Genomic DNA, 18,379 nt, shown 5'->3' with positions numbered 1-18,379 from the left:
GCTGCACCTGTAGGCTGCTTCGCTTTCATCCTTCTGTCCAGTTCATACCAAACCAGCTGCATGGGGTGTAAAGGGTCATACACACTAGTCCACAAGTTCTCAAACTCTGGGCCTGATTCTGACCCGCTCGTGAGCGCTGAGCGCTCGCAAGCGGGTCGATGCTGCCCAAGTGCGCATGCGCACGACGGAGGCGGCTCCGTCGTGCGCATGCACGAGACCCAAATAACGACGGCCAACCATAGTTATGGGTCTCGCATCAAAGGGGGCGTGCTGTCGATGTTGATAGCACGCCCCCCTTTGGTGGGCGTGTCAGAGGCGTGGCTGCCCAGATGGAGGCATTCCCATGAGAACGCCTACCGTCTGGGTCCGGCCCCACTGACATCACTAGTGATGTCAGTGGGAGTGCTTTTGGCTCTGATAGCTATAGCTGTGGGTGGTCAACAGGAGGCCGCTCCAAAAAGGAGCAGGGACGGCCCTGATTCAGAGCGAGCGCTCTGTCAGAGCGTCCGGCTCTGAATCAGGGCCTCTGTCCTCAGGACCCCACACAGGTCACTTTTTCCTGGTCACCCAGCAGGTGCACAGGTGTAATCATTACTCACACACATATTTTAAAAGTTCCACAGATGGAGCTAATTATTTAACTTGTGACTCTGAGGAGACATGGCACACATGCACTGTTTGGGGAGGACCGAGTTTGAGAACCACTGCACTAGACGATGTGCTGTGAACGATTTCCCTTGAACTTTCTGTAGTGCAGGACAAACAACATTAGGTGTACACATGGAGAGATATATCTTTAAAGAGGTGCCCACACACATAGCGACATTTTACACGATTTGGCCGATTTCGACGAATCGTGACGACGAATCGGGTAAAAAAGGTACAAATCGTGAGTTTATACTCGCGAGCACGATGCGCGTCCCCGCTCGTCGTACATCGCATCTTCTGATCTGCCGTGCTGTAGGGCAGATTAGCCAATCTGGGATACAATGCATTGGCTGCAAGATAGATCTTTAGTCAGATTCGACATTTTTAACTCCACACCGTGAAAGTTCATGAGGAAATTGGCCATAAAATCGTATCATGAGGACATTGGTATGTGTGTGGGCACCTACAGTGAAGTCGTCCTGCCAGAGGTCTGAACAGGCCGTTCTTGACGATATCATCAGATAGGCCTGCATGTACGGATGGCAAAAGACATCGTTAAAGACCCACTGGAGCGCACATAGGGCCTGATATAGACCCGCTCGCGAGCGCTTAGCGTTCGCAAGTGGGTCGATGTTGGCCCAAGCCACATGGTCACGACAAAGGCGGCTCCGTTGTGCGCATGCGCGAGACCCGGATAGCGACGGGCAAGCCGTCGCTCCGGGTCTCGCTACAAAGGGGGCGTGCTGTCGATGGTGACTGACAGCACGCCCCCTTTGGTGGGCGTGCGGGGGGCGTGGCTGCCCAGATGGAGGCGTTCCCATGGGAACGCCTACCGTCTGGGGCCGGCCCCACTGACATCACAAGTGACGTCAGTGGGAGTGCTCTGATAGATCCGACAGCACTCCAGGGCTTGCGGCAACGAGACCCTACCACAAGGGTCTCGTCGCAAGCCTGATGGTCGCGATGGTCTTGACCATTGCGACCAACTTCCTGGCCGCTCACTATAGCTGTGGGTGATCACCCACAGCTATACGAGCGGCCAGGAGGCCGCTCTAAAAATTAAGAAGGACGGTCCTGATTCAGAGCGAGCGCTCTGTCAGAGCGTTCGGCTCTGAATCAGGGCCATAGTTGGTTGTTCACTGCATACACACTGAACAATATATCGTTAATCGTTATCGTTGATAAAAATCGTTTATTGTGTATACAGCTTAAAGGCAAGATTCACTACGGATCACCATTCTGCTTATATGCACGCAACGCAGTTGCTAATATCAGCGGTGATATGTAAATGTTTGCATTCGCATCGCGATCGCAGCCTAACATTAGGACTCCCACTTCCCGCTTACTCGCATCAATATACTTTGTCAACAAAGCGAAACAATCGGAAACATTGGACCCATATGCACAGTTAACACAGGTCAGACCTCACTCAGGAATTGGTAACTTCAGTACACGCTATGAGGCCTCAGGCTGCGTATGGTATCGCAGTGGCTAATTTATGCACGCCCCTGCAAAGCCATCCCAACGCACTGGCACACCTGCTTTCACCCATCCCCCTACCCCCCATCACAACCTGCAAACAGCACTTCCTGTCAACCACTCTACCATGGGTCTGCGTGTCCTCTGCGATTGCTTTCCCGATCACAGCGGCTAGTTTGCACACGTGATGCATGCGCAGTACGCAACAATCGGCCGACTGCGTGCGTATAAGCCGCTGCGTTCCTCGCTGTATCAGGCCCTAATGGTGCATACACACGGTCAGATTTTTCTTCAGAACTGAACGATAACTATTTTAAAAATCGTTCATATATGACATGTGTGCAACAATGAACGATGCGCGTTCCCGTTTGTCAGATAACAATATCTGACATCTGATGTGTTTTGCAGTCAGTTTTGCACGATTTCCATTCATTTTAATACAGTAAAAAATTGTTAAAATGTTCATCTGACATATCCGACCGCGTGTATGCACCATAAGGCTGGAGAACTGTGCTAACCATGCCGTGAATGAAGCCATTATGGAAGTTCTGACATAGGCCCTCATTCAGACCCACTCGCGAGCGGCTGTCCGCTCGCAAGTGGGTCGATGGTCCCCACTGCGCATGCGCACGACGGAGGGAGCTCTGACAGCACTCCCCCTTTGGTGGGCGTGCCGGGGGCGTGCCTGCCAGATGGAGGCGTTCCCAAGGGAACGCCTACCGTCAGAAGCCGGCCCCACTGACATCACTAGTGATGTCAGTGGGAGTGATTTTGGCTCTGATAGAGCCAAAATCACTCCTGGCCTTGCGGTTGAAAAACCCAACCGCAGGCTTTTGCTCGCAGTTTCGATGGTCGCGATGGTCAAGACCATCGCGACCATCATCCTGCACGCTCGTATATGCTGTGGGTGGTGACCCACAGCTATACGAGCGTCCAGGAGGACGCTCCATATTAATGGAGGTGGGCCCTGATTCAGAGCGAGCGCTCTGGTCAGAGCGTCCGGCTCTGAATCGGGGCCATAGCCTGGAGATATTTTTATGGGTATGTTATTTTGCTGTAGGATGAGCACATGACCAACTAGGCATAGATCAGAGGGTATTGCATGGTTCTGCACAATGCCATAGTGCCCCTTTTGGTCCTGGGTGCCAGTCACTCTGTGCAAGTCGCTGACCGGGGATCACGGAAAAGAGCCCCAGGCCGTCCAACTACTTCCTCCATTTTTGACAGATTAAGGTCAATTCAATTGGCTGCGATGGGGGCGATTTGCCATTGTAACGTTGTGGAAACACCGGTAATGACACCTCATTTCGAACCCCCAGCTGCAAACAAAAATCTGAGAGTCCAGAGGTACCATGAGTGTGGCATGCAGCTGGATTGATGGACTTGTGGCTAATAATTGACCCCTTAGTCAATGTCATAGGGGTTTATGTTGACAGCTTATTTAGGCCCACAGTTTGAAAGTGCAATGCTTTTGATAGCAAAACATGGGCTTAGTAAACAAACCCCACACACTGAGGTACCATCTTACGTGACGAAAGACCTGGGTGCTTCATCGATTTCATAAGAACTTCATCCAGTCTTCAGTAGCCCACTGGTGGTGCTGTGCATCATGTCCCAGGCAAGCCTCTTATAAGTTCTTAGGGCCTGATGCAGATTTGGGAATAGAGTAAAGGCCCCCATACATCAGCAATCTGAAAACCACAATTAAACAATTTGAAGATTTATTGCCTGATTCTAGGATTTCCCAATCTAGCAATCTGCGCCCATACACTACAGATCTTTTTCAGTGATTTGCAGATCGATTGCAGCAAACACAGATCTGCTGGTTATGTCCATACAGTAGCAATCTACAGCCCCAATCCATCTGTGGAGTCCAACATGTTGGACAATCTGATTTCAACCATTCCAAACACTTTTTGGTTGCAATCTGCGATCTGTGAGGCCCATACATTGCAGATATATCTTTATACAATCCTTTGTGGCAATTCTGCAATTTGCAATCGATTGCTGATGTATGGGGGCCTTCAGATAGAGCAAGTAAAGGCCCCCGTACATCAGCAATCGATTGCGGCAATTCTGCCATTTGCAATCGATTGTGTATAAAAAATCTGCAGTGTACGGTATGGGCTTTATAGATCACAGATTGAACAATTCCAATCACTTTTTGGTTGCAATCAGATTGTCCAACATGATCAGCAGATTTGCAGACCGTTCGAACTTAGCGACCGTGTCTGAATCAGGTCCTAAGAAGCGTTCGCTCGTAACGGGCCGATTTCCGCATTCTTCGTATGCATCTCAGTGTGCAAACCAGTGCGAGAGATTGGCAAGCGGTCGCTCGCCGAGCATAGACAGCCCAGCAGAGTGAGTGACAGTAGAGGCCTTGTGGGTGGTGACAGGGGCAGTCCACTAGAAACAGGGGAGTGGAGGTATGAACGCAGGCGTGCCTGAGCATCTTAACGCCGTTTCAGAGGCGTGCATAATTAACAGGCAGCGTCATAGTACACGTCACCTGGTTGTATTTTACACTGAAGTGCTTGCGGTACGGTATAGTCAACCTCAAGGGAGCGTTTGCTTCGAATGGTACCCGATGTACCGATTGTTGCATACACCTCCTGGAGATGACGTGCGCAGGTGGGCGTCTACGTACACAAAACTATCGCACGCCATGTTGTCACTTAGCCGAATTTGCATACGCTGGGAGCGAGCGTACGCATCTAGCGAGCGGGTCTGAATCGAGCCCTTAGATCAAAAGTTATTTTCCTTGTAAAAACCATTATGTTGGTTATTACAAGTTACTGGTTTTACCTCTTCAGTCGTAATACTTGAAATAAGATGGCTGCCTGAAGTCACCTGCCGCCATTTAATAGATTGTTCTCATTTTGTTTCCGTGGTTACAGATGTAGACGAGGAATGTCTGTCTTTTAACTACTTCTCAAATGATCGCCATAGTGGGCCTGATCCAGAGGTGGGAGCAGATGCGCCTTTTGCCGCAGTCGTGTCAGCGTCTTTATGCTAATGCTGCGTCCGATTTTTCGAGCAACTGAGACCCCCACTTGCAGCACCTTAGGGCAGTGTATTTCCGTCACTCTGCGGCTTTTATATGCAGCGCACCACGGAAACTAGCACTAACCCTATGGCCGAGGTGGCTTCTCCGCCTGAGTATGGCCTCCTGCATGAAAGGTTGCGTGTTTATGAATGCAGAAGCTTTTAGCTGCATTCCCGTGTCGGCTTCACCACATCCGTTAGGCAGAAGTCCTGCTTCATGTAGAAGGAGATGTTAGAAAGGTGCAGTACTCTGCACACAGGTTTTCATTGGGCAAAACCATTTCAGGATGTGGTACCCTCCTAGTGCGCATTGCACAGGGTTATTGCTTACTGAGGCGGGAATGAGGATACCATATTAACACTTTTATACATTTACAATAAGTTACAGCAAAAAATCATGGCTTAAGAATGTCAGGGCTGATGTAATGTGATGGCTTGTTTTTTGTTTTGGCAGTAACCATGAGACCTTGTGGTGGTCCTAAAACACATAGGGGCAAATGTTATTGGGTGGGATGTACTAAAGGGGGAATCCCAGAAGTCTCTCTAGCCGGGGGATCGCAAAGGACCACTCTTTTCAAGATAGCGATGTTCTAGGTACAGTACATACCGCGGTAATCAACCGCGATATGTACCCGAAGAGAGGCGGAATGTACCGCTTCGTGGATGTGATGCTTAGTACATCCCGCCTTTAGTATGCCCCTATTCTCAGAGCTAAGTGACATACTGTGTTGACACTTACCACAACGGTGCAGGATGCCTTAGTGCTGCTATGTACTAAAAAGTGAGTCATCCGAGATGTGTTACAATAACTCCCTTCCCCGGCAATCCCTGTCCTGACCTCTATTACATCAGCCTAGTGCTGGTGCGATACGGGATGACTCCCAGTAGTTTTTGCTGAGCAAGTTCTCAATGCCGAGGAACCACGCACATGCAGTACTAATAACGACGATTGCGGTAACTGGTGTAAAATCAGTGGTCGGCACGGCTTTCCGCTTGAAGCCGCAAGGATCCTCGCTTTGGCTGTACGGTCACTTTTGCAACAGATTCCAGATCAGGCCCATCGTTTTTATCTTGTTTGGCGCTCCTATAAATAACAATTATTGTGGTTTTGTGGGAAATGTTAAAATTAATGTATGTGATCAGACATCACTTAAAATTAATTTGCCTGTTATCATAATGTAATTTCTAATGAACTTGCCGCGTTTTCCTTACAGGAGAACGCAACTTTGGTAGAGAAGAAACAGTTCCTTGAAAATGAGCTCTCCAGGCGAATGGCCAATCCTTCCAACAAGAACGGGTCAGTAATACAATGGAATCCAATGGCCTGTGGTGTCACGCGTTGCCCATTTATCTACCAGGACTTCTCACCACAGTGACACTCCACCTTACTTACAGAATGTTTGAAATAGACTGATATACGATGACCGGATAAACTAAATCTCATCACTCTCCTATTTTTGTTGCTTTTAGTTGTGTGATGATTCAAAATGAGGTTTACACGGTACAAGAGCAGATCGGTCACCTGCAGCAGTTAATGATGTCCCATCACCAGCATCTACGTGCTCTGATCCAGGAGGTGAGAGGCCCATACAGGACTGTGGGGTCTATGTACTAAGCCTTGAAGAGAGATTAAGTACCAACCAATCAGCTCCTAACTGTCCTGTTACAGGCAGTGTTTGAAAAATTACAGATGCTGATTGGTTGGTTCTCTCGCTCTCTCTCTCTCTCGCTCTCTCTCTCGCTCTCTCTCTCGCTCTCTCTCTCGCTCTCTCTCTCGCTCTCTCTCTCGCTCTCTCTCGCTCTCGCTCTCGCTCTCTCTCTCGCTCTCTCTCTCTCGCTCTCTCTCTCTCGCTCTCTCTCTCTCGCTCTCTCTCTCTCGCTCTCTCTCTCTCGCTCTCTCTCTCTCGCTCTCTCTCTCTCGCTCTCTCTCTCTCGCTCTCTCTCTCTCGCTCTCTCTCTCTCTCTCTCGCTCGCTCTCTCTCGCTCGCTCGCTCTCTCTCGCTCGCTCTCTCTCGCTCGCTCGCTCTCGCTCGCTCGCTCTCTCTCGCTCTCGCTCTCGCGCTCTCGCTCTCTCTCTCTCGCTCTCTCTCTCTCGCTCTCTCTCCCCTGCTCTCTCTCCCCTGCTCTCTCTCCCCTGCTCTCTCTCGCTCTCTCCGCGCGCAGTACATAGACCCCTGGGATTTATATAAAGCATTTTCAATTAGTCAGTCAGAGATACTAAACTGTATTTTAAAATGTAGCAGTATAATTGAGCTGTGTAATATAATGCAGCAGGAAGTGATGTGCTAAAAACTAGATACTGACATTTTAGAAATCCCCCCTCCCCCCCCCCCCCCAAAAAAAATAACCATCACATTGCACAGACCAGTACCACAACAAAAACCCACTTGGCTTGGCGTACAACAGTAGTATTTATGTTGCAGCTAATACTTAGCAATGGTAAATGATGCGCCGCGGTTGCACAGATAAACTCCACCCACTTTCGAACGACTCAGTCACAGAAAATGACCATTTCTTGCACACTCTGCTTTATCCAGCAGATGGCGCAGGAGTGCGGGCCGGGCATTTGCAGAGGACTGTGGGTCTCATTCAGACCCTACTGCGATCGCAGCCATAATTACGCACGCAGTCCTGCTGCGAAAATGCTAATGCCTGCAATCGCTATGCCGTCGCAGCCTGACATAAGGACACATACTTCCCCCTTATAAACATCCGTAATACTTTGCTAGTCTGCGAAACCATCGGTACCATCAATTAACATCGGAGCCTCACGCACACTTGCTCAATGAAAAGCTCAAGTTGCGTATGGCGTCGCAGTGGTTAATTTATGCATGCCCCTGCACGCCTGCGTTTTGCCGACCACCACCCCAAATGCACATTTCCTGTAAATCACTCTGCGATGGGTCTGCGTGGACACTGCGATCGTAGTGGAGCCTTCGCGCACTGCGACGCATGCGCAGTACTCAAGAATCGTCCGTCTGCGTGCGTAATCTCCGTTGCGATCCGTAGTGTATCAAGCCATTATTACGGTAGGCAATCTACGCTCATTTTCCTGGGCACCTTTTATTGGGTCAGAAGAAAAATCGGCAAAGATATTTGTCGGCGAGCACCTTCCCCCATTTATTCTCCAAGCTCATCGCGCTGAAGTGAATTCCGCACTGTTTTTTATTTTTCTATGTTTTGTTTTATTGCAATGACAGAGTGAAGATTTAAAGGACCACCTGAAAGAGCAAGATGATAGAATTGGTGAATTAAAGGACCGAATCAATATCCTGGAATGTCAGGTGAAAAAACTAATTTATTATTAATTTCAACATCTTATGCATACAAGTGACCATTTTGGGTAGGGGTATTTAGGCAGGGATGGTTTTAGGGTTTTTGCTTATTTACGAGATTCCCCATCTTGGTGAGGTCAATCGCCGGCAATTTGCTACTGCCAGCAGTAACCTGGACCCAGGGGAACTCCAGCTATTCTACAAGTCCCGCCACTATTCTCCGATAGCCAATGCCTTTAGCGTCCACAGAAAAAATGCTTAGTTTTAATAAAAATCTTTTTTTTTTTTTTTTTTGAGAAAGATATACAGTATATTCTTCTAAAGGCAAAACGGGTGTAAAAACACAATTTGATCTGCAAAACAGGGCCAAACACACACAATTAGAAGTCAGTACACCATCAAACCAACTCGCAAGTACTTTCTGTAGTAAAGAAGCAAACACGTTCCAAAATAGTGCAAAACTCTGTCTAAAACTATAAATTTTAAATAGACCATCTCCTCCGCAGCCGTGTGTGATCTGCAGAAGCGCTGCACGGTTTCAGTGTGATCTGTGCAGTGCTTCTGTGCTATAGGTGTAAAAAAAGTGTCAAAAATGAAAGGCATGCCTACCTCCCAAACCCACCTCCAAAAAATTTTAAATAAAAGAAGCATAACCAGCCCTGGTCTTCGCAGCCTGTGTTCTGGTACAAAAAAATGTAGGGAAATATAGACTTAAGGGGGGCAATCCACTACACGATTTTAGCAGGCGATTGAACGATCACGACGTCGTATCGTTCAATCGTTTAAAAAATCGTTTATAAATCGTGCAAGTGTTTGGTCATAAACTATCAACGATGCGCGCTCCCGCTGGTCGTTTGATCGTCTCAGCAGTCGGCTGAACATGCAGGTCAATCTCACTTGATCTATTAAAGATCGTTTGCAAATCGTTCAGACTGAAATATAAAATTTCAAGGGAAAAAAATCGAGGGAAAATCGTTTAGAGATTGGACAGGGAGTAGATCGTCTAGTGGATGTGCCCCTTTAGTGTTCCACCCATTTTCCTATAACAGCACCGTGCTGAATTAGCAATGGGTGCTGGATAAATGACATTGTGAAGCTGGTTGGTTGCTGTTGGCAGATCTCCACTTTATCCCTCTCCAAGGTTTGAGACATTTCCCCCCCCCCCCCAACCCCTATGAAAATTATATTATTTTTCCCATTTGATAGCCGTATGGCGGTTGGAACTGAGATGGGCATCCATATGCAGATCTGACATTGTGCCCCCTTACACTTAGAGAGGCATAACAAAGGAAGGAAGGGGGTGTACTATAAAAGGTCCAGTGTTTTGCTACAGTGACCGGAGGCAGACCCCACCTGAGACGCATGTCTGTAGCTGTATCACTTGTGGGTGACCACAGTCTGTGCTAGCTAGGCTCTTCTGGTTGTAGTTCAAGTACTACAACCTTTAACTGTGGATGTATAGAATTCTAACTACAAACAGACCTAGAATAGGTAGACATGGGTTCCGGTAACTGTTGTACGGTATATACTTTAATCTCACTGAGGGGGAAAGCTAAGGTTTCCTTTTTTTATAGACTTGTTACATGCATGTCTTCCTTTTATTCAAGCACTTTGCTCTGTGGTCCACAGAGCTTACGGTTTAATGCAGAGGTTCCCAAACCCGGTCCTCAAGGCACCCTAACAGTCCCGAGTGTAAGTATATCCAGGCTTGACCACAGGTGACCTTAATTAGTACCTCGGTCAATTGATTTAACCACCTGTGCTCAACCATGGATATCTTTAAAACCTGAACTGTTGGGGAGCCTTTGAAGACCACGTTTGGGAACCTCTGGTCTAATGTTTAGCAGCTGAACGGACAGATTCAAGCTATGAGTTTTTGAGTTTTTTTTTTTTTTTATGACAAATGAATGTATTTCAAACAATTCTTAATATTGTGGGGAATATATATAATAAAGTTCATTAATATTTTTTTTTGTTATGATCTGTTTATTTCTTCTGTTGTTTACATTTTTTTTTATTCCAGAACAAAGAATTAAAATATAAGGTGGATCACTGCTCTCGCCCCAACAACTTCAAAGTGACCAAAGCAACCTCTGTGAAGTAGGACATTTATTTTTTAATTTTTTTGTCTTCTTGTTCTATGGGCCCAATTCAGAGATGTAGGCTAATGCCATCGCTGCAACGTCTTTGCACGCAGCAACTGTACGAGAATATGCAAATGATGCGGCCGCCGGCATTTATATTGAGACGCCCACCTGCGGCTCCACAAATCCAAGCGAATACGGTACAAAGACGCAGCCACAGATCCTTTTAATAATCTGACTTCTGAGTAGCCCTATGGGCGTGTAGTGAGACTGGAGCATGTTCTCTGCGTACTGGATCGCAGACTGAGGCTGCGACCTACGACCCCGAAAATGGCCATGATAGACCTGCATTTTTGCTGCGCCTACCCTGTTCCCTCTCCCAAACTGTGCCCGGCTGTCAATCACCCTGCGTGAAAATAGTCGCTGCGAGCGATGAACTTTGACACGTGCGGTTTGCAGCTGAAGGGGGCGTGTGCAGATTGCTGGCAGGGGCTTAGCAAGGATGGCTCCAGTGAGCCTGCTCCGGCCAGGGTGCTGGAGAGCAGCCATCCGACAAAGGGCAGAGCACCCGCTAAGCTGAACATGAAACACCTACAGATCAGTGCCTCCAGACAAGGGGCGTGGTGTGAACGGAACAGCGCTTGTGGCTCCGCCCTCACACACCCCCAGTATGGACGCACTGATCTCTTTATGTGCTTCAGGCCTCAGCTCGTAAGCCCCTCCCCCAGTCAAATGGCTGATCTCCGGCACCCTGCAACAGTAAGGAGGGGGAAGGAGATTTGAGCAAGGGGGGAATATCTGTGTGTGTGATGGGAGGGGGAGCTTTAAGTAGAAGAGCTGTTTGTGTATGAGTGTGTGCGGGGGTTGGTCTGTGTGTGAGGGGGGGGATCTGAGTGAGGTGAAAAATCCGAGTAGGGGGAAGCGCTGTCTGTGTGAAGGGGGGGGGGGGTGATCTGAGTGAAGATCCGAATGAGGGGAGGCTAAGTGAGGGGGGAGCGCTGTGTGTGTGTGTGTGGTTGGGGGGTGCGCTGTGTGTGTGGGGGGAGGCTAAGTGAGAGGGAGCGCTGTGTGTGTGGATGGCGGGTGCGCTGTGTGTGCGGGGGAGGTGAGTGAGGGGGAGAGCAGTGGCGGGGTCTGAATGAGGGGGGATCATTGTGTGTGTTTGAGGGGAGGAGGTGTGTGTGTGTGTGTGTGTGATCTGAGTGAGTGGGGAGAGCTGTGTGAGAAATTTTTATATACTGTGCGTATTTATATATACATTAATATGGAGCCCTGAGGCGGTATTTTGCCGCCCTGACGTCAGTCGGGCCAGTTTACATGGAAAGAACATGGCAGCTGTGTTCCTGCTGCTGAGGGGAGGCCTGAGCCGGGTGCTGCTGAGAGCCTGGGTTGTGGTGCCCGTGACTGGGAGAAGCCTGAGCAGTGAGTCTGATGAGGTCAAGCCTGACTGCTCTGACCTCAAATGCCAATAAGGGGCACTACTATGGCATGATGTGAACAAGGGGCACTACTGTGGCACAATGTGAACTATGGACATTACTGTGGCTGGATGTAGTTATCAGACCGGCAGACAGCGTGCCACCGAACTGAGGGTCTGATTCAGAGGCGCACGCTATTTGCGCGCGCTCTGAATCGGGGCCTTTTTTTTTTTTTTTTTTTTTTTTTTAGTTTTGGTCCCAGGCTGCTTGCAAAGCAGATGTCAGTAGTGGACTTCCTGCTCTATTAGAGCAGGAAGTCCACTCAGTCTTGCCGGGAGCCGAGACCCCTCCCGCAGGGTCTCGCCGAAAGCCCGATGGTTGCGAGAAACGCGACCATCGCCAAGTGATGTCAGTAGGGCCGCCCACAAACGGCAGGCATTCCTATGGGAAACGCCTGCGTTGTACAGCCACCCCCCTTCCCCACCTTCAAAACGGGGCGAGTTGTCAATCGACATCCGCCTCGTCTTGCAGTGAGCCCCATAGCGATAGAGCTGCTGGGGCTTGCGCATGCGTACGCCAGAGGCAGCGCATGCGCAGGGGCCAACATCGACCGCTTGCGAACGCTATGCGCTCCCGAGCGGGTCTGAATCAGGCCCGGAGTCCTGATGCTGAAAGTCCAACACAGTATTTTGACACATATCTTCGGTCCTGACGTCTAACTTAATCCTGACGCTGGAATCCAGAGGATGCCAGCTCGAAAGAGGTAAGTCCAGGGTGCCCTTAGTGTTAGCTTTGGGGGGGTTAGGGTTCGGTTTTGGTGGGGAGGTTAGGCACCCCTAGGGGGGAGGGTTAGGCATCGGGGTTAGGGCTATGTTTGGGAAGGATAGCATGGTTAGGGTTCGGTTTTGGTGGGAAGGTTAGGCACCACTGGGGGAATTATGGTTCGGCACGAACGGGCAGGATTATGGTTAGGCTAAAAGAAGAAAGGGTAATGGGGAGGGGGGGGGGAGATACCAACCATCTGGATGCTGCTGTCTGTATTTTGACAGGAGGAATCCCGACTGCATTACATACCGATTCCACTGTGGCATACTATGAACTGTGGGGACTACTGTGTAGCATAATGTTAAAAAAAATGCCAAAACTGTGGCATAACGCAAATTAGTGGGCACTGTGTGGCATAACGTGTGTAGTGGCCATTATTTTGATGCATGATGTGAATAATGGGCACTACTGTGTGGCATAACGGGCATTACTGTGTGGTTTATTTTTAATTGGTGGAATCACTTTAGTGGGTTGGAATAGATCTAGCCCTCCATGTCCAGTTTGATACTACCCTTAAAGTTTATTTTTATTGCCTTTAATTTGCCCCTACATGCTGGACACCCCCCCACACATGCTCCGGGTGCCATGACTACACCCTGCTTGCTGATTATCGCTTTTGGTGCTTAAACATCGAATAGCATACATGTCCTGAATCGGGCCTTAAATTCCTACGTCCATTGTAAAATGGGTCAAGGTTTAAAAGTTATTACTTAGAAAGCAAACTATAATGGAATTTGTGCACGATAAAGTAGGAGGGACTTTGCAGAGAAATATATTTATTAGGGGTGAGTGGGTTCGGATTTCTGAAATCCGAACCCCCCCGATCCGAGGCCGACCCGATTCAGGCTCTACTTTTCCCGCCTGACTCGGATCTGAAATCGAGGCAAACGTCATCATCCCGCTTCGGGTCTCGCGGGTTTTGGATCCTATATAAGGTACCCGCGTCGGCGCCATTTCTCACTCTGCTGTGGACAGTGAAGAGGGAGGGTGGGAGTTAGGGCTGGCTGGGGCTGTGTAGTGTGCAGTGTAGTGTTGCGCTGTGCTGCTGTTGTCCATAAGGGCTGTGTCCACTCCTCAAAGTCCATAGGGGTGGCTGTGTTGTGTTGTGCTGTGCTGCTGTTGTCCATAGGGGCTGTGTCCACTCCTCCAAAGTCCATAGGGGCTGGCTGGACTGTGTTGTGCAGTCAGTTGTCCATAGGGGCTGTGTCCACTCCTCCAAAGTCCATAGGGGCTGGCTGGACTGTGTTGTGCAGTCAGTTGTCCATAGGGGCTGTGTCCACTCAAAGTCCTGTGCAGAGTCCCAGTCCTAAAGGGGTGCTGCAGTGTTGTCCAGGGGGTGCTCTGTCCATCAGGGGTGCTCCCCCCCAAGTGCAAAAAAAATAAAATATTTTCTGTGTTTGTGAATTGTGTGCACAGTAGCCGCACGTGCATCAACAAAGTAGTGCCAAGCGTGCGCCTGTGTCATAGGTAAGGGCCGGCTGGCTTGACCGTAAAGGGTGCTGTAACCCCCAAAGTACACTCCAAACAAAATAAAAGATATTTTCTGTGTTTGTGAATTGTGTGCACTGTGGCTGCACGTGCATCAACAAAGGAGCAGCGCCAAGCGTGCGCCTGTGTCCCATAAGTAAAGAGCCGGGCTGCTCATTTCTTAAAGGGTGGTGTAACCCACAAAGTGCACTACTGTCCAGCAAAAATAAAAAAATATTTTCTGTGTTTGTGTGCACTTTAGCCGCACGTATATATCAATATAACATAAATGGAGGACCAAACTTTCTCCGATAAAAATAAAATAGGGAAAGATCAAGAACCACTTCCTCCTAGTGCTGTTGCTGCTGCTGGGAGTTGTTCATCATCCAGAGAGGAAGTAGGAACACCACTACTTTTACTAAACAATTGACCCTCCAACAGTCCCTAGCGAGGAGGATGAAGTACGACAGCAGTCATCCTGAAGCAAAACGTATAACTGAGGCCTTGACTGCTATGTTGGTGTTAGACGTGCGTCCGGTATCCGCCATTAGTGCAGTGGGATTTAGACAAGTGATGGAGGTAGTGTGTCCCCAGTTCCAAATCCCGTCTAGATTCCACCTGCATCCTCAAAGCAGCAGCGACAAGCGTGCGTCTGTCTGTTAAAGGGTGGTGTAACCCTCAATGTGCTCCAAAAAATAAAAAACTATTTTTTTTATGTGTTTGTGACTTGTGTGCGATGTAGCCGCACGTGCATCAACACAGTAGCAGCGCCAAGCGTACACAGTAGCAGCGCCAAGCGTGCGCCTGTGTCATAAGTCAAGGGCCGGTTTGGACATCTGGGTCCGGACTGAAGGACGTTCCAACAATTTCTGACAAGTCTACTGTCACTGCATATGATACTGTCCTCAAAGCAGCAGCGACAAGCGTGCGTCTGTCTGTTAAAGGGTGGTGACACCCTCAAAGTGTGCTCCACAAACAATAAAAAAATTCGTCTTTTTTTTCCTGTCTTTGTGAATTGTGTGGGCTGTAGCCGCACCTGCATCCTCAAAGCAGCAGCGACAAGCGTGCGTCTGTCTGTTAAAGGATTACATCGGTGACAGCATCCAAGTAGGCATGTCAGACAGTCCGTACATGTACTGTCAGGAAAAAGAGGCGATTTGGAGGCCCCTGTACAAACTGGCTCTATTTTACCTGAGTTGCTCCCCCTCCAGTGTGCACTCCGAAAGAGTGTTTAGTGCAGCCGGGAACCTTGTCAGCAAAAGGCGTAGGAGGTTGCTTCCACAAAATGTGGAGAAGATTATGTTCATAAAAATGAATGATCAACTTTTCCAAGGAGACCATCCTCCAGAACGTACAGAGGGACCTGTGGTGGTGGATTCCAGTGGGGACGAATTAATACTCTGTGAGGATGAGGTTGTACACAACACTGAAGAGGGTGAGGAATCGGCGAATGAGGAGGATGAGGATGACATCTTGCCTCCGTAGAGCCAGTTTGTGCAGGGCCAGATTAATTGCCAGCTTGTTTTGTGGGGGCCCAAACGAACCAATCATATCAGCCACAGTCATGTGGCAGACCCTGACGCTGAAATGTTTGGTTTGTTAAAGTGTGCATGTCCTGTTTATACAACATAAGGGTGGGTGGGAGGGCCCAAGGACAATTCCATCTTGCACCTCTTTTTTTTCTTTGCATTATGTACAGTTTGGGGCCTAGTTTTTCAAACTACCATCCTGTCTGCCACTGCAGTATCACGCCTAGATGGGTCACGTGTTTGTGCCGCCCACTCGTGTCGCTTAGCATAGTCATCCAGCTACCTCGGTGCAACCTTTTGGACATAAAAACACTATTGTGAGGTGTTCAGAATAGACTGGAAATGAGTGGAAATTAAGGTTTTTGAGGGTAATAATAGCATAGGAGCAGAAAAATCAACACATTCTGTGATTTTAGCTGTTTTTATGCTTTTTAAAAAAAAAAATACAGATCCAAAACACAAAACCCAGATCCCAAAACACGGAAGGGTGGTTTTGGCAAAACCAATCCAGATCCAAAACACGAAGATAGATCCAGATCCAAAACCAAAACACGAAAAGTGGCCGGTGCACACCCCTAATATTTATGTACTATATCATTTGACGCAACAGATGTGTGGGATAAATGTAAGTAGTGGCAACTTTTGAACCTTTGAAGGCAGGAACAGGATAGAACTATTATAATAAGTGATTGATAAGATACATGTATGTCTGGATATTAGGGTCTATCCTTTTGTGGTTGTCTCGGTGCTGCTGGGGTTAATTATTGTTGCGCCTGGATGCATTCCAGTTACATCCGTATTTCCAGGTTATAGCGATTACTCTGGTAACTGTGACTGGATCTTATTTTGCAGTGACTCCATGTTTGGCGCCTTGTCTCCCTACTATATGATGCTGAAACACAAGAACAGCCCAGGAAGCAGCTGACACCAGTTTCGGACAGTGCGCGGCTTGTTCCTCGCCAGCTGGACTGTGCTACCGGAAGCGACTTCGCTACAGAGCCTGCGTAATGAAAATTCAGTTCTCTCTAAGCGGTTCTATTAAAGGAGCTAGATAAACCTGCTTTACATGTTGTTCAAGGGCCTAAAACACAGTTCCATTACTGAATAGCATCTTTTACAGCCACGTGTATATTACATGTAACCGTCTCCATACCGCAAAAGAACGCAATTTGATATTTTAACATTTTATTTTCTATGGCGAAAAGCACAAGTTATTTTTTCTCTGTTATCAGCCATTTCATTTTCAAGAAGCCATTTTGTACCTTTCATGTGACGAGAGAGATCGATCTCTATTTATTTACTTACTAAGCAGTGTTAGGAGAAGTGAAAAGTGATAAGGTGCCAGCCAATCAGCTCCTGACTGTCATCTCACAGGCTGTGTTTGAAAAATGACAGTTAGAAGCTGATTGGCTGGTACCTTATCACTTTTCACTTCTCCTAACACTGTTTAGTAAATGGACCCCAAAGTACCAAATAATCAGCTCCTAACTGTCAATTTTCAAACACAGCCTATTCAGTGACGGGAGCTGATTGGTTGGTACTCTATTTCCGTTAGCTTTCTCTCTCCAAGGCTTAATAAATAGACCCCTAAATCCTTCCTCTGGATGAATTTCTCACCCTCCCAATAATCAGAGAAGCACGTTTGTAAGTGAACTGTGGGCCTGATTCACTACGCAACGCTATTCTGCTTATACGCACGCAACGCAGTTGCTAATATCAGCGGTGATATGTAAATGTTTGCATTCGATCGCAGCCTGACATAAGGACGCCCACTTCCCCATACTCACATCGGTATACTTTCACAACATAGCTAAACAATAGGTAACATCGGACCCATACACTCAGTTAAGGCAGGTCCAACATCACTCAGGAATTGCTCACTTCAGCGCACGCTATGAGACCTCAGGCTCACGCCGTTGAGACGCACTGGCACGCCTGCGTTTGGCCGACCACCCCCCTTCACCGCTCACAAACGGCACTTCCTGTCAATCACTCTGCCATGGGTCTGCGTAGCCTCTGCGCTCGCAGTCCCGATCGCAGTGGCGAGTTTGCGCAGGCGCGTTGAGATGCATATGGAATTGGCTGACATAACTGCAGCGTTTGCATGTGCAGCCAGCTTAACCCTTTTACACCAATCAATGAAACATGGTAAACGCTAAATATTGTACAGGAACCTCCTTTGACACATTAGAGGTCCATGACCAAGTTTAAATACACAGTGCAAAGAGATATTTGGTCCCAGCACATGTCTCCGTTTTGTGCAAACGATATCTGGTAAAAGCTTCTTGGTGGGTCGAGCAACATGGCGGCGATGGGGGAGGAATAGAATTTGACAGTGTTTTGAGTTGGGAACTTTGAATGTGCGCTTTGCAATGTATGGGCGCACTCGTGCGTCTCCGAGGAGTACGGTTTATGGAGTGAGATGATAAGCTGGGGACGGCACATTCTTAAGGACTTTCCTGAGTAGGCCCAGAGGGGCACGGCCACTTCCACTCCACAAAAGGAGTTTCGCACCAGCTCAGAGCTGGAATTCCTGGAGTCCTGTGCGATATCTTTAATGGCCCTGCGCCTCCATGTTGCCAGTCACCAGGGAAGTGCAATTTTACGTG

The 18,379-nt window shown here is 48.3% G+C and overlaps 1 protein-coding gene across 3 annotated transcripts in view; it reads left to right on the top strand.

Annotated features, from left to right (window-relative positions):
* The window catches only part of CCDC68 (coiled-coil domain containing 68), a 53,830-nt gene extending 36,739 nt beyond the window's left edge, over positions 1–17,091 (top strand). For all 3 annotated transcript variants that reach the window (XM_088476522.1, XM_088476521.1, XM_088476523.1), the window contains exons 7-11: positions 6,387–6,469; positions 6,643–6,748; positions 8,373–8,456; positions 10,471–10,547; positions 16,623–17,091. In XM_088476522.1, coding sequence (XP_088332648.1) covers positions 6,387–6,469; positions 6,643–6,748; positions 8,373–8,456; positions 10,471–10,547; positions 16,623–16,695 — 423 coding nt within the window. In that variant the 3' untranslated portion in view covers positions 16,696–17,091. The remainder of the gene's footprint in view (positions 1–6,386; positions 6,470–6,642; positions 6,749–8,372; positions 8,457–10,470; positions 10,548–16,622) is intronic.
* The last annotated feature ends 1,288 nt before the right edge of the window (positions 17,092–18,379 follow it).

This window comes from Taudactylus pleione, unplaced genomic scaffold (assembly GCF_031769625.1).
Source record: "Taudactylus pleione unplaced genomic scaffold, aTauple2 ptg000189l, whole genome shotgun sequence".
In the NCBI taxonomy this organism is placed as follows: domain Eukaryota; kingdom Metazoa; phylum Chordata; class Amphibia; order Anura; family Myobatrachidae; genus Taudactylus; species Taudactylus pleione.
The sequence above is the reverse complement of the archived record's forward strand: the minus strand, read 5'-3'. Positions and strand labels throughout refer to the sequence as shown.